We start from the raw sequence: 17,028 nt of genomic DNA on the forward strand, positions 1-17,028 counted from the left end.
GTGCTTGTATTGTAGCAGTCAGAGTGTCATATGTGAAAATTCATATGTACTATTTTCATTTGGGCATCTCTGTATGCCACCTAGTTTGGTAAATCTTTTCATATCAGGCATCAAACTGTTCAGTACACCCCTGGCGTTCATATTTAGGATGACTTTTGCTGGTACGTTGCAAAATGTGGGGTATATAATGGGGTAAAATGCTTGCTTTGTGACTATTTTCAGAAATTTCATAAAAAGCGTTATGTTTAGGATTGCTTTGCGGTTTGGTAGTTTGCAGTAGAAAGATGTAATTACTTGCTTTAGATCCGTCTGAATGTGTACTTTCGGAAAATATATGGGTTTCTAAGGTCTTCATACTGTTAGGGGGTCTTATGGTGCATAATGCACATACCAGGTGCTTGTATTGTAGCAATCAGAGTGTCATATGTGAAAATTCATTTGTACTATTTTCATTTGGGCGTCTCTGTATGCCACCTAGTTTGGTAAATCTTTTCATATCAGGGATCAAACTGTTCAGTACAGCCCTGGCGTTCATATTTACGATGACTTTTGCTGGTACGTTACAAAATATGGGGTATATAATGGGGTAAAATGCTTGCTTTGTGACTATTTTCAGAAATTTCATAAAAAGCGTTATGTTTAGCATTGCTTTGCGGTTTGATAGTTTGCAGTAGAAAGATGTCTTTACATGCTTTAGATTTGTCAGACTGTGTACTTTCGGAAAATATATGGTTTTCTAGGGTCTGCATATTGTTAGGGGCTCTCATTGGGTGCTATGTTGTAGTAGCCAGAGTGTCATACGTGAAAATTCATATCCCCTATGTGGATTTGGGGGTCTCTGTATGCCACATAGTTTGCGTAAATCTATGTTTATTGGGTATCAAACTGTTAAGTAGACCCCCGGCATTCATATTTAGGATGCCTTTATGCTGGTAATGATACATGGACGATACAATGCTGGGAAGTTTAAGCTTTGAGGCAATTTCAGGTATTTCACCAAAACTGCCATTTTTGGGAAAGCCTTGCGACTCAGTCGTTTGGAGCAGAAAGGCATGGGTACCCATTTTAGATTCGGTAGAATGTGTCCTTTTCCAAAAATATATGGTTTTGGGGGGTAAACCAATATTTCTGTGTTTTTTACCCCACAAAAATGCAGTCAATGTGTTGATTTTTCATTAGCTGAAGTTACCCACAGAACTATTTGTATGAGCTAACTTCATTTTGGAGCCTCTAAATGCCAGATACTTTGGTAAAACTATGAACAATGGCACCAAAACTGTTTGGAGAAACCCTGGCAATCATATTTAGGGGGCTTTTTCTTGGCACCTAATGATACATGGGTGATATGGTGTGGGAAGTTGAAGCTTGAGGCAATTTTTCAGATATTTCACCAAAACAGACAATTTGGGAAAGCCTTGCGAGTCAGTAGTATGGAGCAGAAAGCATGGGTACCCATTTTAGATTCGGTTAGAATGTGTCCTTTCCAAAAAATATATGGTTTTGGGTGTTAAGCTATATTTCTGTGTTTTTACCCCACAAAAAATGCAGTCAATGTGTTGATTTTCATTAGCTGAAGTTACCCACAGGACTATTTGTATGCCGCTAGCTTCATTTTGGGGTCTCTAAATGCCAGATACTTTGGTAAAGCTATGAACAATGGGCACCAAACTGTTTGGAGGACCCCTGGCAATCATATTTAGGGTGCTTTTTCTTGGTACCTAATGATACATGGGTGATATGGTGCTGGGAAGTTGAAGCTTTGAGGCAATTTTCAGATATTTCACCAAAACAGACAATTTTGGGAAAGCCTTGCGACTCAGTAGTATGGAGCAGAAAGGCATGGGTACCCATTTTAGATTCGGTTAGATGTGTCCTTTCCAAAATATATGGTTTTGGGGGGTAAACCTATATTTCTGTGTTTTTACCCCACAAAAAATGCAGTCAATGTGTTGATTTTTCATTAGCTGAAGTTACCCACAGGACTATTTGTATGCGCTAGCTTCATTTTGGGGTCTCTAAATGCCAGATACTTTGGTAAACCTATGAACAATGGGCACCAAACTGTTTGGAGGACCCCTGGCAATCATATTTGGGGTGCTTTTTCTTGGTACCTAATGATACATGGGTGATATGGTGCTGGGAAGTTGAAGGTTTGAGGCAATTTTCAGATATTTCACCAAAACCGACAATTTTGGGAAAGCCTTGCGACTCAGTAGTTTGGAGCAGAAAGGCATGGGTACCCATTTTAGATTCGGTAGAATGTGTCCTTTCCAAAAATATATGGTTTTGGGGGGTAAACCTATTTTTCTGTGTTTTTACCCCATAAAAAATGCAGTCAATGTGTTGATTTTTCATTAGCTGAAGTTACCCACAGGACTATTTGTATGTGCTAACTTCATTTTGGGGCCTCTAAATGCCATATACTTTGGTAAACCTATGAACAATGGGCACCAAACTGTTTGGAGGACCCCTGGCAATCATATTTAGGGTGCTTTTTCTTGGTACCTAATGATACATGGGTGATATGGTGCTGGGAAGTTGAAGGTTTGAGGCAATTTTCAGATATTTCACCAAAAACCGACAATTTTGGGAAAGCCTTGCGACTCAGTAGTTTGGAGCAGAAAGGCATGGGTACCCATTTTAGATTCGGTAGAATGTGTCCTTTCCAAAAATATATGGTTTTGGGGGGTAAACCTATTTTTCTGTGTTTTTACCCCACAAAAAATGCAGTCAATGTGCTGATTTTTCATTAGCTGAAGTTACCCACAGGACTATTTGTATGTGCTAACTTCATTTTGGGGCCTCTAAATGCCATATACTTTTGTAAACCTATGAACAATGGGCACCAAACTGTTTGGAGGACCCCTGGCAATCATATTTAGGGTGCTTTTTCTTGGTACCTAATGATACATGGGTGATATGGTGCTGGGAAGTTGAAGGTTTGAGGCAATTTTCAGATATTTCACCAAAACAGACAATTTTGGGAAAGCCTTGCGACTCAGTAGTTTGGAGCAGAAAGGCATGGGTACCCATTTTAGATTCGGTAGAATGTGTCCTTTCCAAAAATATATGGTTTTGGGGGGTAAACCTATTTTTCTGTGTTTTTACCCCACAAAAAATGCAGTCAATGTGTTAATTTTTCAGTAGCTGAAGTAAAGTCCTGGACAATTTGGATGTGCTAACTTCATATTGGGGTCTCTAAATGCCAGGTACTTTGGTAAACCTATGCACAATGGGGATCAAACTGTTCAGTGGACCCCTGGCAATCATATTCAGGGTGCTTTTCTTGGTATCTAATATAGTGTGTGATATGCGGAGCAGCAAAATAAAACCTTTGAAGTGATTTTTCAAAATTTTGATACATTTTTATAAAAACCGCTACGTTCAGACAAGCTTTGATGTTTGGTAGTTAGGAGTAGAAAGACATAGTTACCCATTTTGGAATCCGCAGAATGTGTACTTTCTAAAAATATATGGTTTTCTGGGGTAAACCTACAGTTTCAGGATTTTGTGGCCTTGGAATCTAAAGTATGCCGTTTTCTGCCTTCTGCTTTCAAAATTCGGTAATATACTGCCGGGAGTTTTTGCTGTACAGATGTCCTAAATCTGGCTAAAACTATACATATCTGGTATTGGCACGTTCGTGAAACACGAGGCTTTCCAAATCAGTTGGATTTTCATGCGTAAAATGAAATATTTTTCTGGTATAAATGCATATATTGTGAAAAATAGGATTTTTTCATTTTTTTTTTGCATTTAGAGCTATAAATCTTTTTGCAGAGGTGGAAATACATGACAACTCAGGCAGATTTAGAAAGCTCAGTTTCTCCCGAAAAAAACAATGTATAGTTTTCCTAGGTAAACTATAGGTTTCCCCTCAGAAAATGCCACTAAAGTGAGAGAGCACAAATGTTTCAAAAACGGCTGGCATTTCGCGTAACCAAAATGTGAAATTCTGCTGGCACTTAAAGGGTTAAAGAAGAAAACAAAAACATAAACACTAATTAAAGGGGTTGTTCACCTTCAATGTACAAATCTTATGAAACCACTGACAATGCTCTCAATGTGTTAGAAAAACCATTTTCCATAACAAAAAGTAAAAATGCCATTGTAAAAGCTAATTTCTATACCTATTAACTCAGTCCTTCTCCTGTCTCTCTGACCAGTTTTCTGAAGTGATGGGAGTGGCCTATTTTGAACCTGACACACCAAGAACTTCCTATATGATGACATCATCATGCCCAGGCTTTGCCCTTACTTGTTTCCTATTGGATGTTGATACTGCCCTCCTCCTAGTAATTTATTGGGTGCTTGTGAACTGTAACCAGTCACATAATTTGAATGGCCATTGGTTGATTATTCAATTGTAATGGCAGAAGTTAACAGACGCAGCATATAAACAAACCTGCCTTACAACAAACAATCACACAGCCAAGCAGACAAATACTGCAGAAAAGGAAGGAGCAACATTGTTTGGCAACCTTTGGCATTAAGCATAATGTCAGTTATTTACAAAATTGCAACAAAACCAGCACTGACTTGCTTAGAAACGTATGTAACTTACACATCTAGCAGGGACAGTAGGGTTGCCACCTCACCCTTTTAAAACCAAACACATATGAAATCCACAGGCTGCATGGCTAATTATCAACTCATTTAGATGCTGCAGACTGAACTGATTTCTGTGCAGCCATGTATCATGCATCTAAATGAATTGCTAATTAGCCATGCAGGCTGTGGATTTCATATGTGTTTGGTTTTAAAAAGGTGAGGTGGCAGCCCTAAGTGACAGGCAGAGCAGTGATGAGGGCAGGTACGTTTTTTGAACATTTTGTGCGCTCTCCTGTGCGCTCTCCCGGGGGGGGGGGCGGTAATTTACCTAGGAAAACGATACCTTTTTTTAAGTGTTCCACTTCTGGAACAAGATTTAGAGCTCTAAATACCAAAAAATGAAAAAGTTATATTTTTCATGATGTAGGGATCTATACCAGAAAAATATTTTACCTTTTTTATGAGGTAAATACACAAAATAATACATGGACTCCCCCCCCCCAAAAAATAATAATATGTTTCTGGAAAGTACAAGTGTCATCTCCCATAGTAGCCATTATAATCCAATAATTCAAATTTTTAAAAATGATTTGTTTTTCCTGTGTAATAATAAAACAGTAGCTTGTACTTGATCCCAACTAAGATATAATTAATATAATTAATTGGTTATTGGAAGCAAAACCAGCCTATTGGCTTTATTTAGTGTTTACACCATTTTCTAGTACTAAGATCTAAATTACAGAAAGATCTGCTATCCGGAAGACCCCAGGTCGCAAGCATTCTGTATAACAGATGCCATACCTGTACCTTGTACTTGATCCCAACTAAGATATAATTAATCCTTATTGGAAGCAAAACCAGCCTATTGGCTTTATTTAATGTTTACATGATTTTCTAGTAGACTTAAGGTATGAAGATCCAAATTATGGAAAGATCCATTATCCAGAAAACTCCAGGTCCCAAGCACCTTGATCCCCTCCATCTGCACAGTTGAAGTCTCTGCAGTACACAGCCCACACTCCCCCTCCCTCTCACAAACTTGTAACAGTTTCTCTTCAGTACCTGAATGCTGCTCAAATTCCCCAGCACAGGAAGCAGTGGCAGATTGACAGCAGACATAGCCAATAGGAGTTAAGTTAGCTGCCAGTACAATGTGTGATGTCATATAAGGAAGAGGAAGTGAACACTGTAGTGTTTTTGGGGGTCAGTGACCCCCTCCCAGCACAGGGTCTGTGTGGAACTGAAGGATTAGTACAGGGACACTTCTGAGGTGAATATCTCTTCAACTGTACTTTTTCTGTTAACTATTTCTATGGAAAAGTTTGTTCTATTCATGTGAACTGTTAGATTTGTCAATTTGTTACAAAGGTGAACAACCCCTTTAAAGTACTGCATTCAACAATAAATAGAACTAATTAACATACCACACTCAACAGGATCAGTGATGCAAAAAAAAAAAAAGGTTTCGTTTTGATCACTATATTGTGTGGACAGGGGAAATGTTAAAAAAAACAGGAAATGCTTTCAAGACAAATTCCCAGTAACCATGGAGATACAGTGAGAAGAATCAAGCAAACAGTGCTAAGCTCAGTCAAAACTCAAAAATACCACCATACAAACGGTGCCCTACAGAAGATAACCTTTTAAATGCACCCAGCATAACTGTTGCAGGTGTATAGGAATAAAAGTCTGCTTTCTAATAGAGGTTTAGTGATGGCAAGGTAGTTGTAGAACTATAACACTCCACTGCAAGCTAAAGGGCCCAAAAGCATAACCTAACACACAAAGCAATAAATGGATGATAATCTCATATTCAGTTAAGGATAGACTCTTTGTGAATGGCAGCTGTGACTCCTCAGGCATAGCAAACAAGAATGCGGACAGTACAGAGATTTAAGACTCGATTGTTATGTATTGTAGTGTTACCACTGCTTTGTCCCACTGATGGGATCATTTTTCCCCCATAGTTACATAATTAAGTTGGTTTGAAAAAAGACACAAGTGCCTTTTATCCAGAAAAATAATCTCAACTTTGACAGTCTCCATCCCTATTTCCAGCCTTGTTTCATATCTCAAGCTTATTCATATACTTTTTAAAGGAGAAGTGAACCTTAATATGGCCAGAAATAGCACACTTTATATATTGAACCAGCCTAAAGGTTCAGCATTTCTATAGTACTAATGATCCAGGCCTTCAAAGTTGTCCCAGGAGTCTCCCATCTTTGATTTTGTTGCGATTGTCTGTGATTCGCACATGCGCAATGGGCTCTGAGCAGTTGTTACGAAGCTAAGCCTAATGGTTGTGGCACATCATAAAGCTGTAAATAATATTTGTCTGTCATATAAACTAATGATACAGAACTGATTACTAAATTGCAACTAATGCTAATTGTGCTGGTTTCTGAGCTACCATGTACCAATAATCTCAGTTATTTACTAATTAGCTTTATACTGTGACATTTATATTATATATATATATATTCAGTATATTGTGCATTGTATTGAAGTGCGGGTCAGGGTTGTCCTGACCCGCACCCGACCCTAACCCGCCCTGCGGAAACCTGCGCTTCCGGGGTCCTTTTATAGACCTGCACCGATGACATCACAATGATGTCACAAAAGGGGAGGGGCGAGCAGACGCGAGACTATAAAACCGGAACCTGGAAGTTGGATGCCGGCATTTGAAGGTGAAGGGCGGGGAGAGCAGGAGAAGAGCTCAACCCGCACCCGCCACCCGTGAGGAGCAGTGCGAGAACGCCCCGAACCCGCTTGACCCGCGGGTAAACACGCGGGCCTCGCGGGTATCGGTCGGCCGCACATCACTAGTGCATTGGTCCTCGTGGGTATCGGTCCCTAAGCTCAGTTTCTGACAGCAGCACAGAGCACGTGCAGTGAATCAGCAGAATCAGCAAGGGCTGTAGTTGCCTTGGGCTGGCAAACATAATATATAACATTTCTGCCCTACTACTTTGGTTAAGCTTTAGTTTTCCTTTAAGGACAGGAGCCAAAAACTGCTCTGCATACTCAAGGTGAGACCTTAATAGGGTCTGATAAAGATGTAAAATTATGTTTTAAACCCTCATTAATTTCCTTTTTAATGCAAGACAGTACTTACAGTAATTTGTTTTAGTAGCAACTGAATGACACTGCCTAGAATTCTAATGACACCCAGTTTGTGTTCCAGTGGATACATGTGTAAACAGTACACGCACTCATACGGTTCAGTAACTGGTGTTTGATTCCAACCATCCACTGTAACACAACCCCACCCCACTTATGCTGCTGGATTTAATAGCAAAATATCCAGCAACAGAGGAAGTTGATTACAAAGTATCCAGCAACAGAGGAAATTGATAGGAAAGTATCCAGCAGCAGAGGAAGTGGATAGGAAAGTATCCAGCAGCAGAGGAAGTGGATAAGAAAGCATACCTCCCAACTGTCCTGTTTTGAGCGGGACAGTCCCGCTTTTGACAGGTCAGCCCACAGTCCAGGATTTTTACTGACATTTCCCAAGTTTCTCTTTGATCTGCTTCACTGAACAGCCAGAAAAAGATACAAAGTTTCTAACTTAATTGGCTCTTGGCAGATAGTCCAGAATACATACTTAAGATATTTTTGTAACAGTTTTAGATGAGAACAAAGACTCACAGCTTAAAGGGCAAATCACCTTCATTAGCAAAACTGTAATAACATATAAAAACCATAGAATGTGTTCAGACTTTCATAACCTGGCAAATTTTGTAAAATGGACATTGTAATTAGGGGGGTGTGGCCTCAAAAATTGGCGTGGTCAAAAAGATTGCAGCGCTCCGTGCGGCAAATCTTTTTGTCCCTCTTTCTGTTTCCAAAATGTTGGGAGGTATGGGAAAGTATCCAGCAGCAGAGGAAGTGGCGTTTTTTTGGAAAGTTTTTTCTACCTTATATGCATGGAGGGCCGCCCCCTTAAAGCTGCCTCCCAAGGCACAGGCCCTCCAATCCTATATGGTAAATACGATACTGGGTGTATCTTTCATTATTCCCACAGGAAGTGGTCATAACTTTGAGTGACAGAACTCTGCGTTAGCAGGTGAAGTCCCACCCCATTGCAGCTCCACTTCACTGTGGAAGGCCCAAACAACTAATGTACTCTGGCTGAAAGGCTGGCAGCATAGACCAGAAAAGCCATTTGGAATTGGATACTGTGATACCTGAATCTGAAAACAGCCAGTCACAGGTCATAATTCACTATAGTAGATGGGTCACCAAATGTCCATTTTTTTTTTTTTGTTTATACAAAGTGCAAGTGCGCCTGAGCTCAGATGGACTCAAGGTTGTACAGATACGGACTTTATTCATTAAAGGGACTTGCATCCAAATATAGTATAATTCTTACATTGTTGCACTAAGTGCCTGTTCAGTCATTCAGAAAACTGTGTTCATGCGCTCTTTTGTAACAAGGGGACCCGGAGCTATCACCAGCTTAAAAGTGGTGGGAATTCCAGGGTTTAGAAAGAAAAGTATTGGCACAATAAAGTAGCTGCAATTAGGGTGGTCACTCGCTTGCTTTTCGACTGCAAATTACTCTGGACTCTCTGCACTATTGACATGCAACTCAGTGGCTCATGGGTGTAATGTCATTCTAGTAGTATTATTAATACCAGTCTACCTGTGGGTTTACATAAAACTTTCTTTTGAAATTCTCCCCTTTGATATTATATTTATTTATTGCAGGGTGGAGAATATAGTTAGCTCATTCTCAATGTCATTGAAAGATGTGTTGGGTCTCATTCAAACCTTCTCCATGTACCAAACTTTTCTTAAAGTCGAACCTGAGAAAGCAAAAGATTTATTGGAGACAACTGAAAAGAGGTAAATAAAATTATGCTTGACGTATTAAAGAAGGAAATTGCATTTTTTTTACTGTTTTTTACAATCCTTCCTTGTTCTAATTTGCGTATGCAAATTAGGGGTTGGATTCAGTTTGGGAATCGGCCGAATCCTTCATGAATTTGAGATTTGGGATTCGGACAATTCCCAAAATCATGGATTCGGGGCCTTCCTAGTAATAACAAGAAAAGAAAGTTCTTTGAAAATGTATTTATTCATTTACTTTCTTTAACTTTCTTTTTCTTACTTGCAAAAAACAAATGTAGTTGCAAGTACAGGCATTGTTTTATGTTTTAAACCAATTTAAAAACATTTTGGTAGGGAATTATTTCCATCACAAGGAAACCAAAGGAAATGGAGGAAAAGAAGATTTCCACCATCCAGTTAAGCAGGCTTGCTTTATAAGGCTGTCACATTATGGAACTGTCTTCCACAATTTTAGTACTGGAAGATATTTCTGTAATGCTAAATTCTCAGTTGAGCTGCTCCATTTTTTTCATCTTCCTGTGTTTAACCTATGACAATGGTTTTTCATACTTTCTTTTTTTATTTGACTCATTTACGTTTGCTGCCATGTTTGTAGTTTATCAATTAATTTTGTTCTACCTCTGACTTAAATGTCCATATTTATTTTCCTCAATTTGTTGCAATGCTCTAGCTTTATTTTCTGCATTTGTTATTCTAAATATGCTTCTGAACATTGATGTACTATAGGCAGCTAGTAGACACAGGGCAAATTCACTAATGGGGAACTCCGCACCACTTTGTCAGGCGCAATATCGTTGCCACTACGCTAATTCACAAAAATGCGAAGTTACATCTCAGCAGCCAAACGATGGTGAATTTTCACCAGCGTTACTTCGGCAGTTAGAGAATCTCATAGCGAAGTTTTGCGTGCGTTCATTACTGCATAGCAAACCTGCAAACAGGATATGATGTCACTGACATAAGATTGAGGAAAATGTTGCTTTGTTTTATCAGTCCGTCTGGTGTGAGGTGGCAAAGTAAACTCTGGCAAAAGAGGTAACGTTCAGTAAAATTAGTACTTTACTGAATTTGGGAGTAACGCCAGAGCGAAAAGTCATCTGGCGATAGAGAACGAATGCTAGCGACAGTCTAGTTTGCCAGCAAATTGTCCTCTATGCCTGTTATTGAATTGGCGATGTCCCTGCGAATGGGATTTCTGGCGAATGGAATTTCTGGCAAATTGACGCTAGCGTTGGCCACTTCACCCTTTAGTGAAACTGCTCCATTATCTTTGAAAAACCTGAAAGTCTAATTATTAAATCTTTGTCTCATTTCAGGTTTCTGGAAATCATGCAAGTCTCATCCACAGAGACAATAGTAGAGCTACAGCACAATTATAATTGTGTACTGGCTTCTAAACCTTAATAAAGATGGAAGATATGAATGATCTCGTATCACTTTGCTTGAAAACTGATCTCTATTGATTAGTTTTCCGATAAATACTGGTGCACTGAATGTGGTTTGAGAATATCACAATTTAAAATTAGTAAGGCATTGGAAATTCTGCGTTGGTTAATTTCAATGAAATTTTTTTTCACTTTCATTCTTGGTTGAAAATTACAAATAAAGTACTTTATGATTCTTTTTTTCTATGATTTTATTATCATTGTGTTCATCATGGATCTGAAAATTTATTTTGCAAAACAAATTTCAATTAAATATAATACATTTAAACTATATGCTATGTTAGTCTGTATTTAGTTTGCTTGTTTAAATTAGAATTAGAAATTAGGGGCCATTTTTTTTTTTTTAGTTGAAACTTTTGTGAAATGATAATTATTAATTCTGTACTCGACACTTACTACAAAAATGAATCCCCTGCCACCATAGCATAATCTCTATAGTTCCAAGCACAGGAAGATCCAGCCACACATTTTAACACATTAAGGGGCAGATTTACTAAAGGTCAAGTTGTTTTTTTCACGAAACATTCTAATTTTCTAGGGTATTTTTCTGTCAAAACTCGAGAAAAAAACAAGATAAATTAAAACTTTTTAACAATCACATTTTTCGAGATTTATTACCCCTGGAAATAACTCTAATCCAAAAATACTCCATCTAAAACCTGTCTAGGTCATGTAGAAGTCAATGGCATAGGTCCCTTGAACCATGTGAAGATGTTAAAAGCCTTCATGAGGTTCAAGTTTTTTTCAGTGGGTATTGCTCAAAAACTCAATCAATTCAAGTTTTTTCGGCGGAAAACTCGATGAATTAGAGTATTCAACTTTTCACCCCTACTACACTGATTTGAGTTTTTTTACATTCAAGTTTCTTCTCAAATTAGAAACCATTTGAGTTGTGAGTTCATTTGAGCTCAGTTCCCATAGGAATGAATAGAAAGTGGGTGAGTTTTTGATAAATCTGACCCTTACTGTCAGATTAATAATGTTGTTGTAGGATATTTGGCTTTTTATTTCTTCATGAAATGGGATTTAACATACAGAATAAATGTTGTAATTTCCTGGATATATAATTAGTACTTTCCAAAAAATATTCTTTAAAAATAAAATTATGAAAGGTTAAATTTTCTTTAATTCAAGAAAAAACCTGACAGCATGATGTAGAATGTTTCACAAAACAACAGCGGTAAGCAAATCTATCAGTTAACATAATATGTAAAACTAAAATAGCCCCACAAAATGATTGTTTTTAGAAACTACATATTTCCAGGCTATTGGGTGTGCTGTAAATGTCAACTAAAGAGCATCTAGTGTATAGAGCTTTTTCTGTAATGAGTTTTTTTGTAAAACGTAAGATCAAACATGATTTGGCAAAAAAAAAAAAATACTTTCAAAGAGACAATTTTAAAGAGAGAATCTTCTCCCAAGTAAAGGAATACCTAGCAAGTATAGGTGTAAAAAACACCAAACACCCCAAAACTATTACATCTAAAATGTTGGTGGCTGCAATCATAGGGACATAGTACTGAACTATGGGGCAGTACTGCACTATGTTCAGGGCATCCAACTGCAGAAAAAACAAGTGATTTCCTGAACTCATTCTGCCTTTCTGCATTTGGTTGAACTGGCTTGCTGAGGGAAGAAGTGGATTTTTGACAAAAAATAAAGCTTACCACTTATAACCTAGCAAGCTTTTCATTTTTGTCACAAACATGCTCCTGGAAAGAACAAGTCACACGAATTGTTTGCATAAAAACCAAGTGAATTTAGAAACTCATTTCTTCTTCAGTTGAATGACCCTAACCCCAGTTAGTACTTTTAATAAATCTACCGAAAACTGCATACCTGGGTGTTTTCCCTCTATACCCCCATTTACATTTTTAAAAATACACACCGCTATTTAGACATCCCTATAGACTTTCTTATGTCACCACCAAACAATGCATTTCTGACTGCACTCTAAATGCATACATTGTGAAATATTCCCACAAGCACATTTTACCCAAACTGCCGACAAAATGTATGTATTTTCAAAATCTCTTGTCTTGTTTTTTGGACCATCTCTAGTGCTTTCAGCACATCTGTCCTGTTGTCTATTAGGAAACATTTATAAAAACAATTGTTACTCAAAGTTTACAACTTGTCACAAGTTAAAATACCAAAGAAGCAACAAGGGAAAGTATAGAACAGCAGTTGTCAGGACCGTTGTGGTTAAGATGTCTATGTGTGCATTTAAAGCAGCAGTAGCAGCCAAAAAAAGCCATCCAGAAGCTTAAAATGAAGAATTTGCTCAAGATAAACTGTTGTAACAATTTCACCACCAAGTATAACTATTATCTCCTCAACATCCCCAAGCAACAAGGGAGCAGCGTTAGTTGGTAACTATAAATGACAATTTGGCGCCTGGTACTGCTGCCTTGTAAACAGGGGCATAACTACAGAGGAAGCAGACCCTGCGGCTGCAGGGGGGCCTAGGAGGTATAGGGGCCCCATGAGACCCTAAATCATATACAATTTTAATAAATATTGGTAAAACAGGTCAACCTATAGACATTTTGGGGGGCCTGAAAAATAATTTGCTGTAGGGCCCAGTAATATCTAGTTATGCTACTGCTTCTAAACAACAAAAGAATTAAAAAGGCCCATTTGTATAATTGAAATTGTTGTTAATTTTGTACCAGGACTTTGGATTTGTCAGGCTTTTATAATGGTGTTGTGTTTGGTCAGTTTTATCAGTGTCACCCATATATATGCTTTGTTACCCACTGGCTTTGATTTAGGAGCCCTTCCATCACTTGTGTGTTGCACAATGGTTATCCCGTTGTCAATGGTAGCATTTTTAAATCAACATATTTTATTGCAACAGTTAAAGCATATGATTTCATTTTTTTATTCAGTAGCTCATTGTCCAAGCTTTTTCAGTTAGAGATAGATGATTGGGGTATATAAACAATGTAGGTCTCTAGACAACAGAGGGGAGGGCAATGAAAGGGAAGAGTAAGGGCAGGGGAGGTAGGGAAGGAAGTAGGGGCGAGCGACAGAGAGGAAGGAGGTAGGAGGGGAGAGTTACAGAGGAGGCAGGCAAGAACTGCACAGGGGAGTGAATCTGAACTAGGGGTAGGCAGAAGAATGTTGAACAGGCACCTGCCCAGCGCCCCCACATAATTGAGCCCTAGGCAAGTGCCTCTTCTGCCTACCCCTAGTTCCGGCCCTGATAACATCTAAACATGCATCTAAACTATAAACTTCTTCATAAATTATGAAACGTAGCATACTCATAGTTTCACAGTTTGTAAAATTTAATTCCATAGGGAGATTCATTACTTATGACATAATGAAGGAATTTCAAGCACTCATTAATATACCTACCTAAAATACTTATTTTATGCAAATATTTTGGATGGGGGGCATAAGCTCTGTAATGTTCTGAAACGGTTATGTAAAAAGAGTCTCAATTTAAAAAGCCTGTCATAACAGGCCTCAACAAAGGGAACAGCCATAAATGTGTTAGGGGGAACCCCTTTGGAACCCCAATCTCCTTCAGACCTAAATGCAGTGGGTGGCTTCAGACATACCACACAATCTGCCCATACCCCATAATCCCTTTTAAAATATTGAAATTATTGTCCAAATTACCCTAGCAACCATGACTGATTTGAATAAGGGACTGGAATATGAATAGGAAAGGCATGAATAGAAAAATGAGTCATACAAATTATTAATAACAATAGATTTCTAGTCTTATAGAGCATTTGTTTTTTTAGATGGGGTCACTGCCCCAATTTGAAAGCTTGAAAGATTCAGAAGAAGAAGAAAAATAATTTAAAAAAACTTATTTTAATTGAAAAGTAACTTAGAATTATCCATATATAATATACTAGATGTTAAGTTAAAGGAGAACGACCCCTTTAAAACTCTGACTCCTCTATTGCATACAATAAAGAAAAGAACATGTTAAGCATATTTGCTTTATATAACAAAGTTATTTCCATTTTTTAATGAGGCCATGTTGCATTTTTTACTACTGATATATATTTACTACTGACTTATTAATAATGTTTTATTTATTTTATAATAAATTGTTATAGCCTTTGCCCTCGTTTACTTTCTTTGCCTTCCTGATTTCTGTTTTACACTTTATTAACCACCATAGGGTGGTTCTTAACACACATTTCTAAGAAACAATAATGATTTCATATTTTAAATAACTGACCTACGTTATTGTTCTGTGTTTGTAGTGGAAAACCTAATGTGCCCAAATTTTCATCTGATCTATCTTCCACATTATTACTCATTACTCCACCCACCATGCTTTATTTAAACTATCCTCCAACCTTCTAGACATCTCTCCCCCAAAACAGTTGCCCCACCATGATTGAGGTGCAGCCCATCACAGGCAAAGAGTCATTAGTCAATGAAAAAATCATCTTAAGTCTCTTAAAACCCAATCCCTCCCCTTACACCAATTAAAATGAAAAAAGTTAAAATACAATACAATAACTACTGATGCCATTAAACTACTAAAATCTGTACAAATACTAGATACTGAGTTCAGCAATCAAATAGACAAAAATAATAATTGAAACATGTATCTCACAGGTTCAGAATACAGTATGTACATGTTTACTAGCACTTCACCTTGAGTATAATCCTTGTATTGAGTGAATGAAACAGGATAGCCATATCCACCAGTTCACTAGAATTTATCATCAGTAGACGGCACTGCAAAAGAATCATCTTAAAGGGATACTGTGATGGAAAAACATGTTTTTTTCCAAAACACATTGGTTAATAGTGCTGCTCCAGCAGAATTCTGCACTGAAATCCATTTCTCAAAAGAGCAAACAGATTTTTTTATATTCAATTTTGAAATCTGACATAGGACTTGACATTTTGTCAGTTTTCCAGCTGCCCCAGTCATGTGACTTGTGCCTGCACTTTAGGATGGAATTACTTTCTGGCAGGCTGTTATTTCTCCTACTTAATATAACTGAATCAATCTCAGTGGGACTTGGCTTTTACTATTAAGTGCTGTTCTTAGATCTACCAGGCATCTGTTATCTTGTGTTAGGGAGCTGCTATCTGGTTACCTTCCCATTGTTCTTTTGTTTGGCTGCTGGGGGGAAGGGAGGGGGTGATATCACTCCAACTTGCAGTACAGCAGTAAAGAGTGATTGAAGTTTACCAGAGCACAAGTCACATGACTTGGGACAGCTGGGAAATTGACAATATGTCTAGCCCTAGTTTGCTCTTTTGAAAAATGGTTTTCAGTGGAGAATTCTGCTGGAGCAGCACTATTAATCGATGCATTTTGAAAAAAAACATGTTTTCCCATGACAGTATCCCTTTAAAAAACTTAATTCAGACATGAATTGTGACCTAGGCAGCAGCAACATTTCTGAACTTTTGTTTTAAACTAAGCTACTACAACAGTGCATGCATAAACAATTTATATTGTAACAACATAGTGCCATCTAATGGTGACTCACTTTTTTTATAAGGTACAAAAACTTCTCATATGTTGCAAAAAGAATGCATTTTATATAAATTGTATAATTTATCTGTTTATCACAATGTTCTATCCCTTCGTTACTTATCAAGAGTTTTTAGAAAGTCCACATTGTACATATAAAGTGAATATCCTTTGAAGAAATAAATAGAATTTTAAAAATGAAATACCCGACCACAATAAATTGCCAATAAATAGTACTCAGATGAATCTTTCTATTTAGGCCATGGGGTCATAAGGTCTCCAGCTGGTGGATCCACCTCTCCTCTTTGCTTTTAGAAATGACCAGAAGCAACTTGATCAGATTACCTAGTATTGATTGCTGACTTGTGTCCCTGTATTCCTGTCCCTAGTAATTTGGGTAGTGTGATCACCGTAAGTCCACATGGACCTTTAATTGCAAACATCCTCCTCTGGCAATTAGAAAAGCAATTGCATCCCAGGCAAGGGAATATCTCACTTTTACTTAGGTGGGTTTAAAATATGCAATTATCTAACTGTGTTACAGGCATTGAACAGCAACACAGAACAATAAAATACTGTATAATAAAAGGATAAAATCACTTAATGAAATTTTTTTAGAAATGAGTGTTCCTTATATGTGATCAAGTAGTTCAACGTACAAACACAATAAAAGCACCCAAAAATGCAATAAAATAACTCCATTAAAAATAT

The 17,028-nt window shown here is 37.7% G+C and overlaps 1 protein-coding gene across 3 annotated transcripts in view; it reads left to right on the forward strand.

The window, feature by feature from the left end:
* XB5885669.L (putative methyltransferase DDB_G0268948 L homeolog) overlaps window positions 1-11,028 on the forward strand; it is a 43,977-nt gene extending 32,949 nt beyond the window's left edge. For all 3 annotated transcript variants that reach the window (XM_018236244.2, XM_041576476.1, XM_041576477.1), the window contains exons 7-8: window positions 9,262-9,399; window positions 10,722-11,028. In XM_018236244.2, the coding sequence (XP_018091733.1) occupies window positions 9,262-9,399; window positions 10,722-10,809 (226 nt within the window). In that variant the 3' untranslated portion in view covers window positions 10,810-11,028. The remainder of the gene's footprint in view (window positions 1-9,261; window positions 9,400-10,721) is intronic.
* The last annotated feature ends 6,000 nt before the right edge of the window (window positions 11,029-17,028 follow it).

The sequence above is a fragment of the Xenopus laevis genome, chromosome 9_10L (assembly GCF_017654675.1).
Source record: "Xenopus laevis strain J_2021 chromosome 9_10L, Xenopus_laevis_v10.1, whole genome shotgun sequence".
Lineage (NCBI taxonomy): Eukaryota > Metazoa > Chordata > Amphibia > Anura > Pipidae > Xenopus > Xenopus laevis.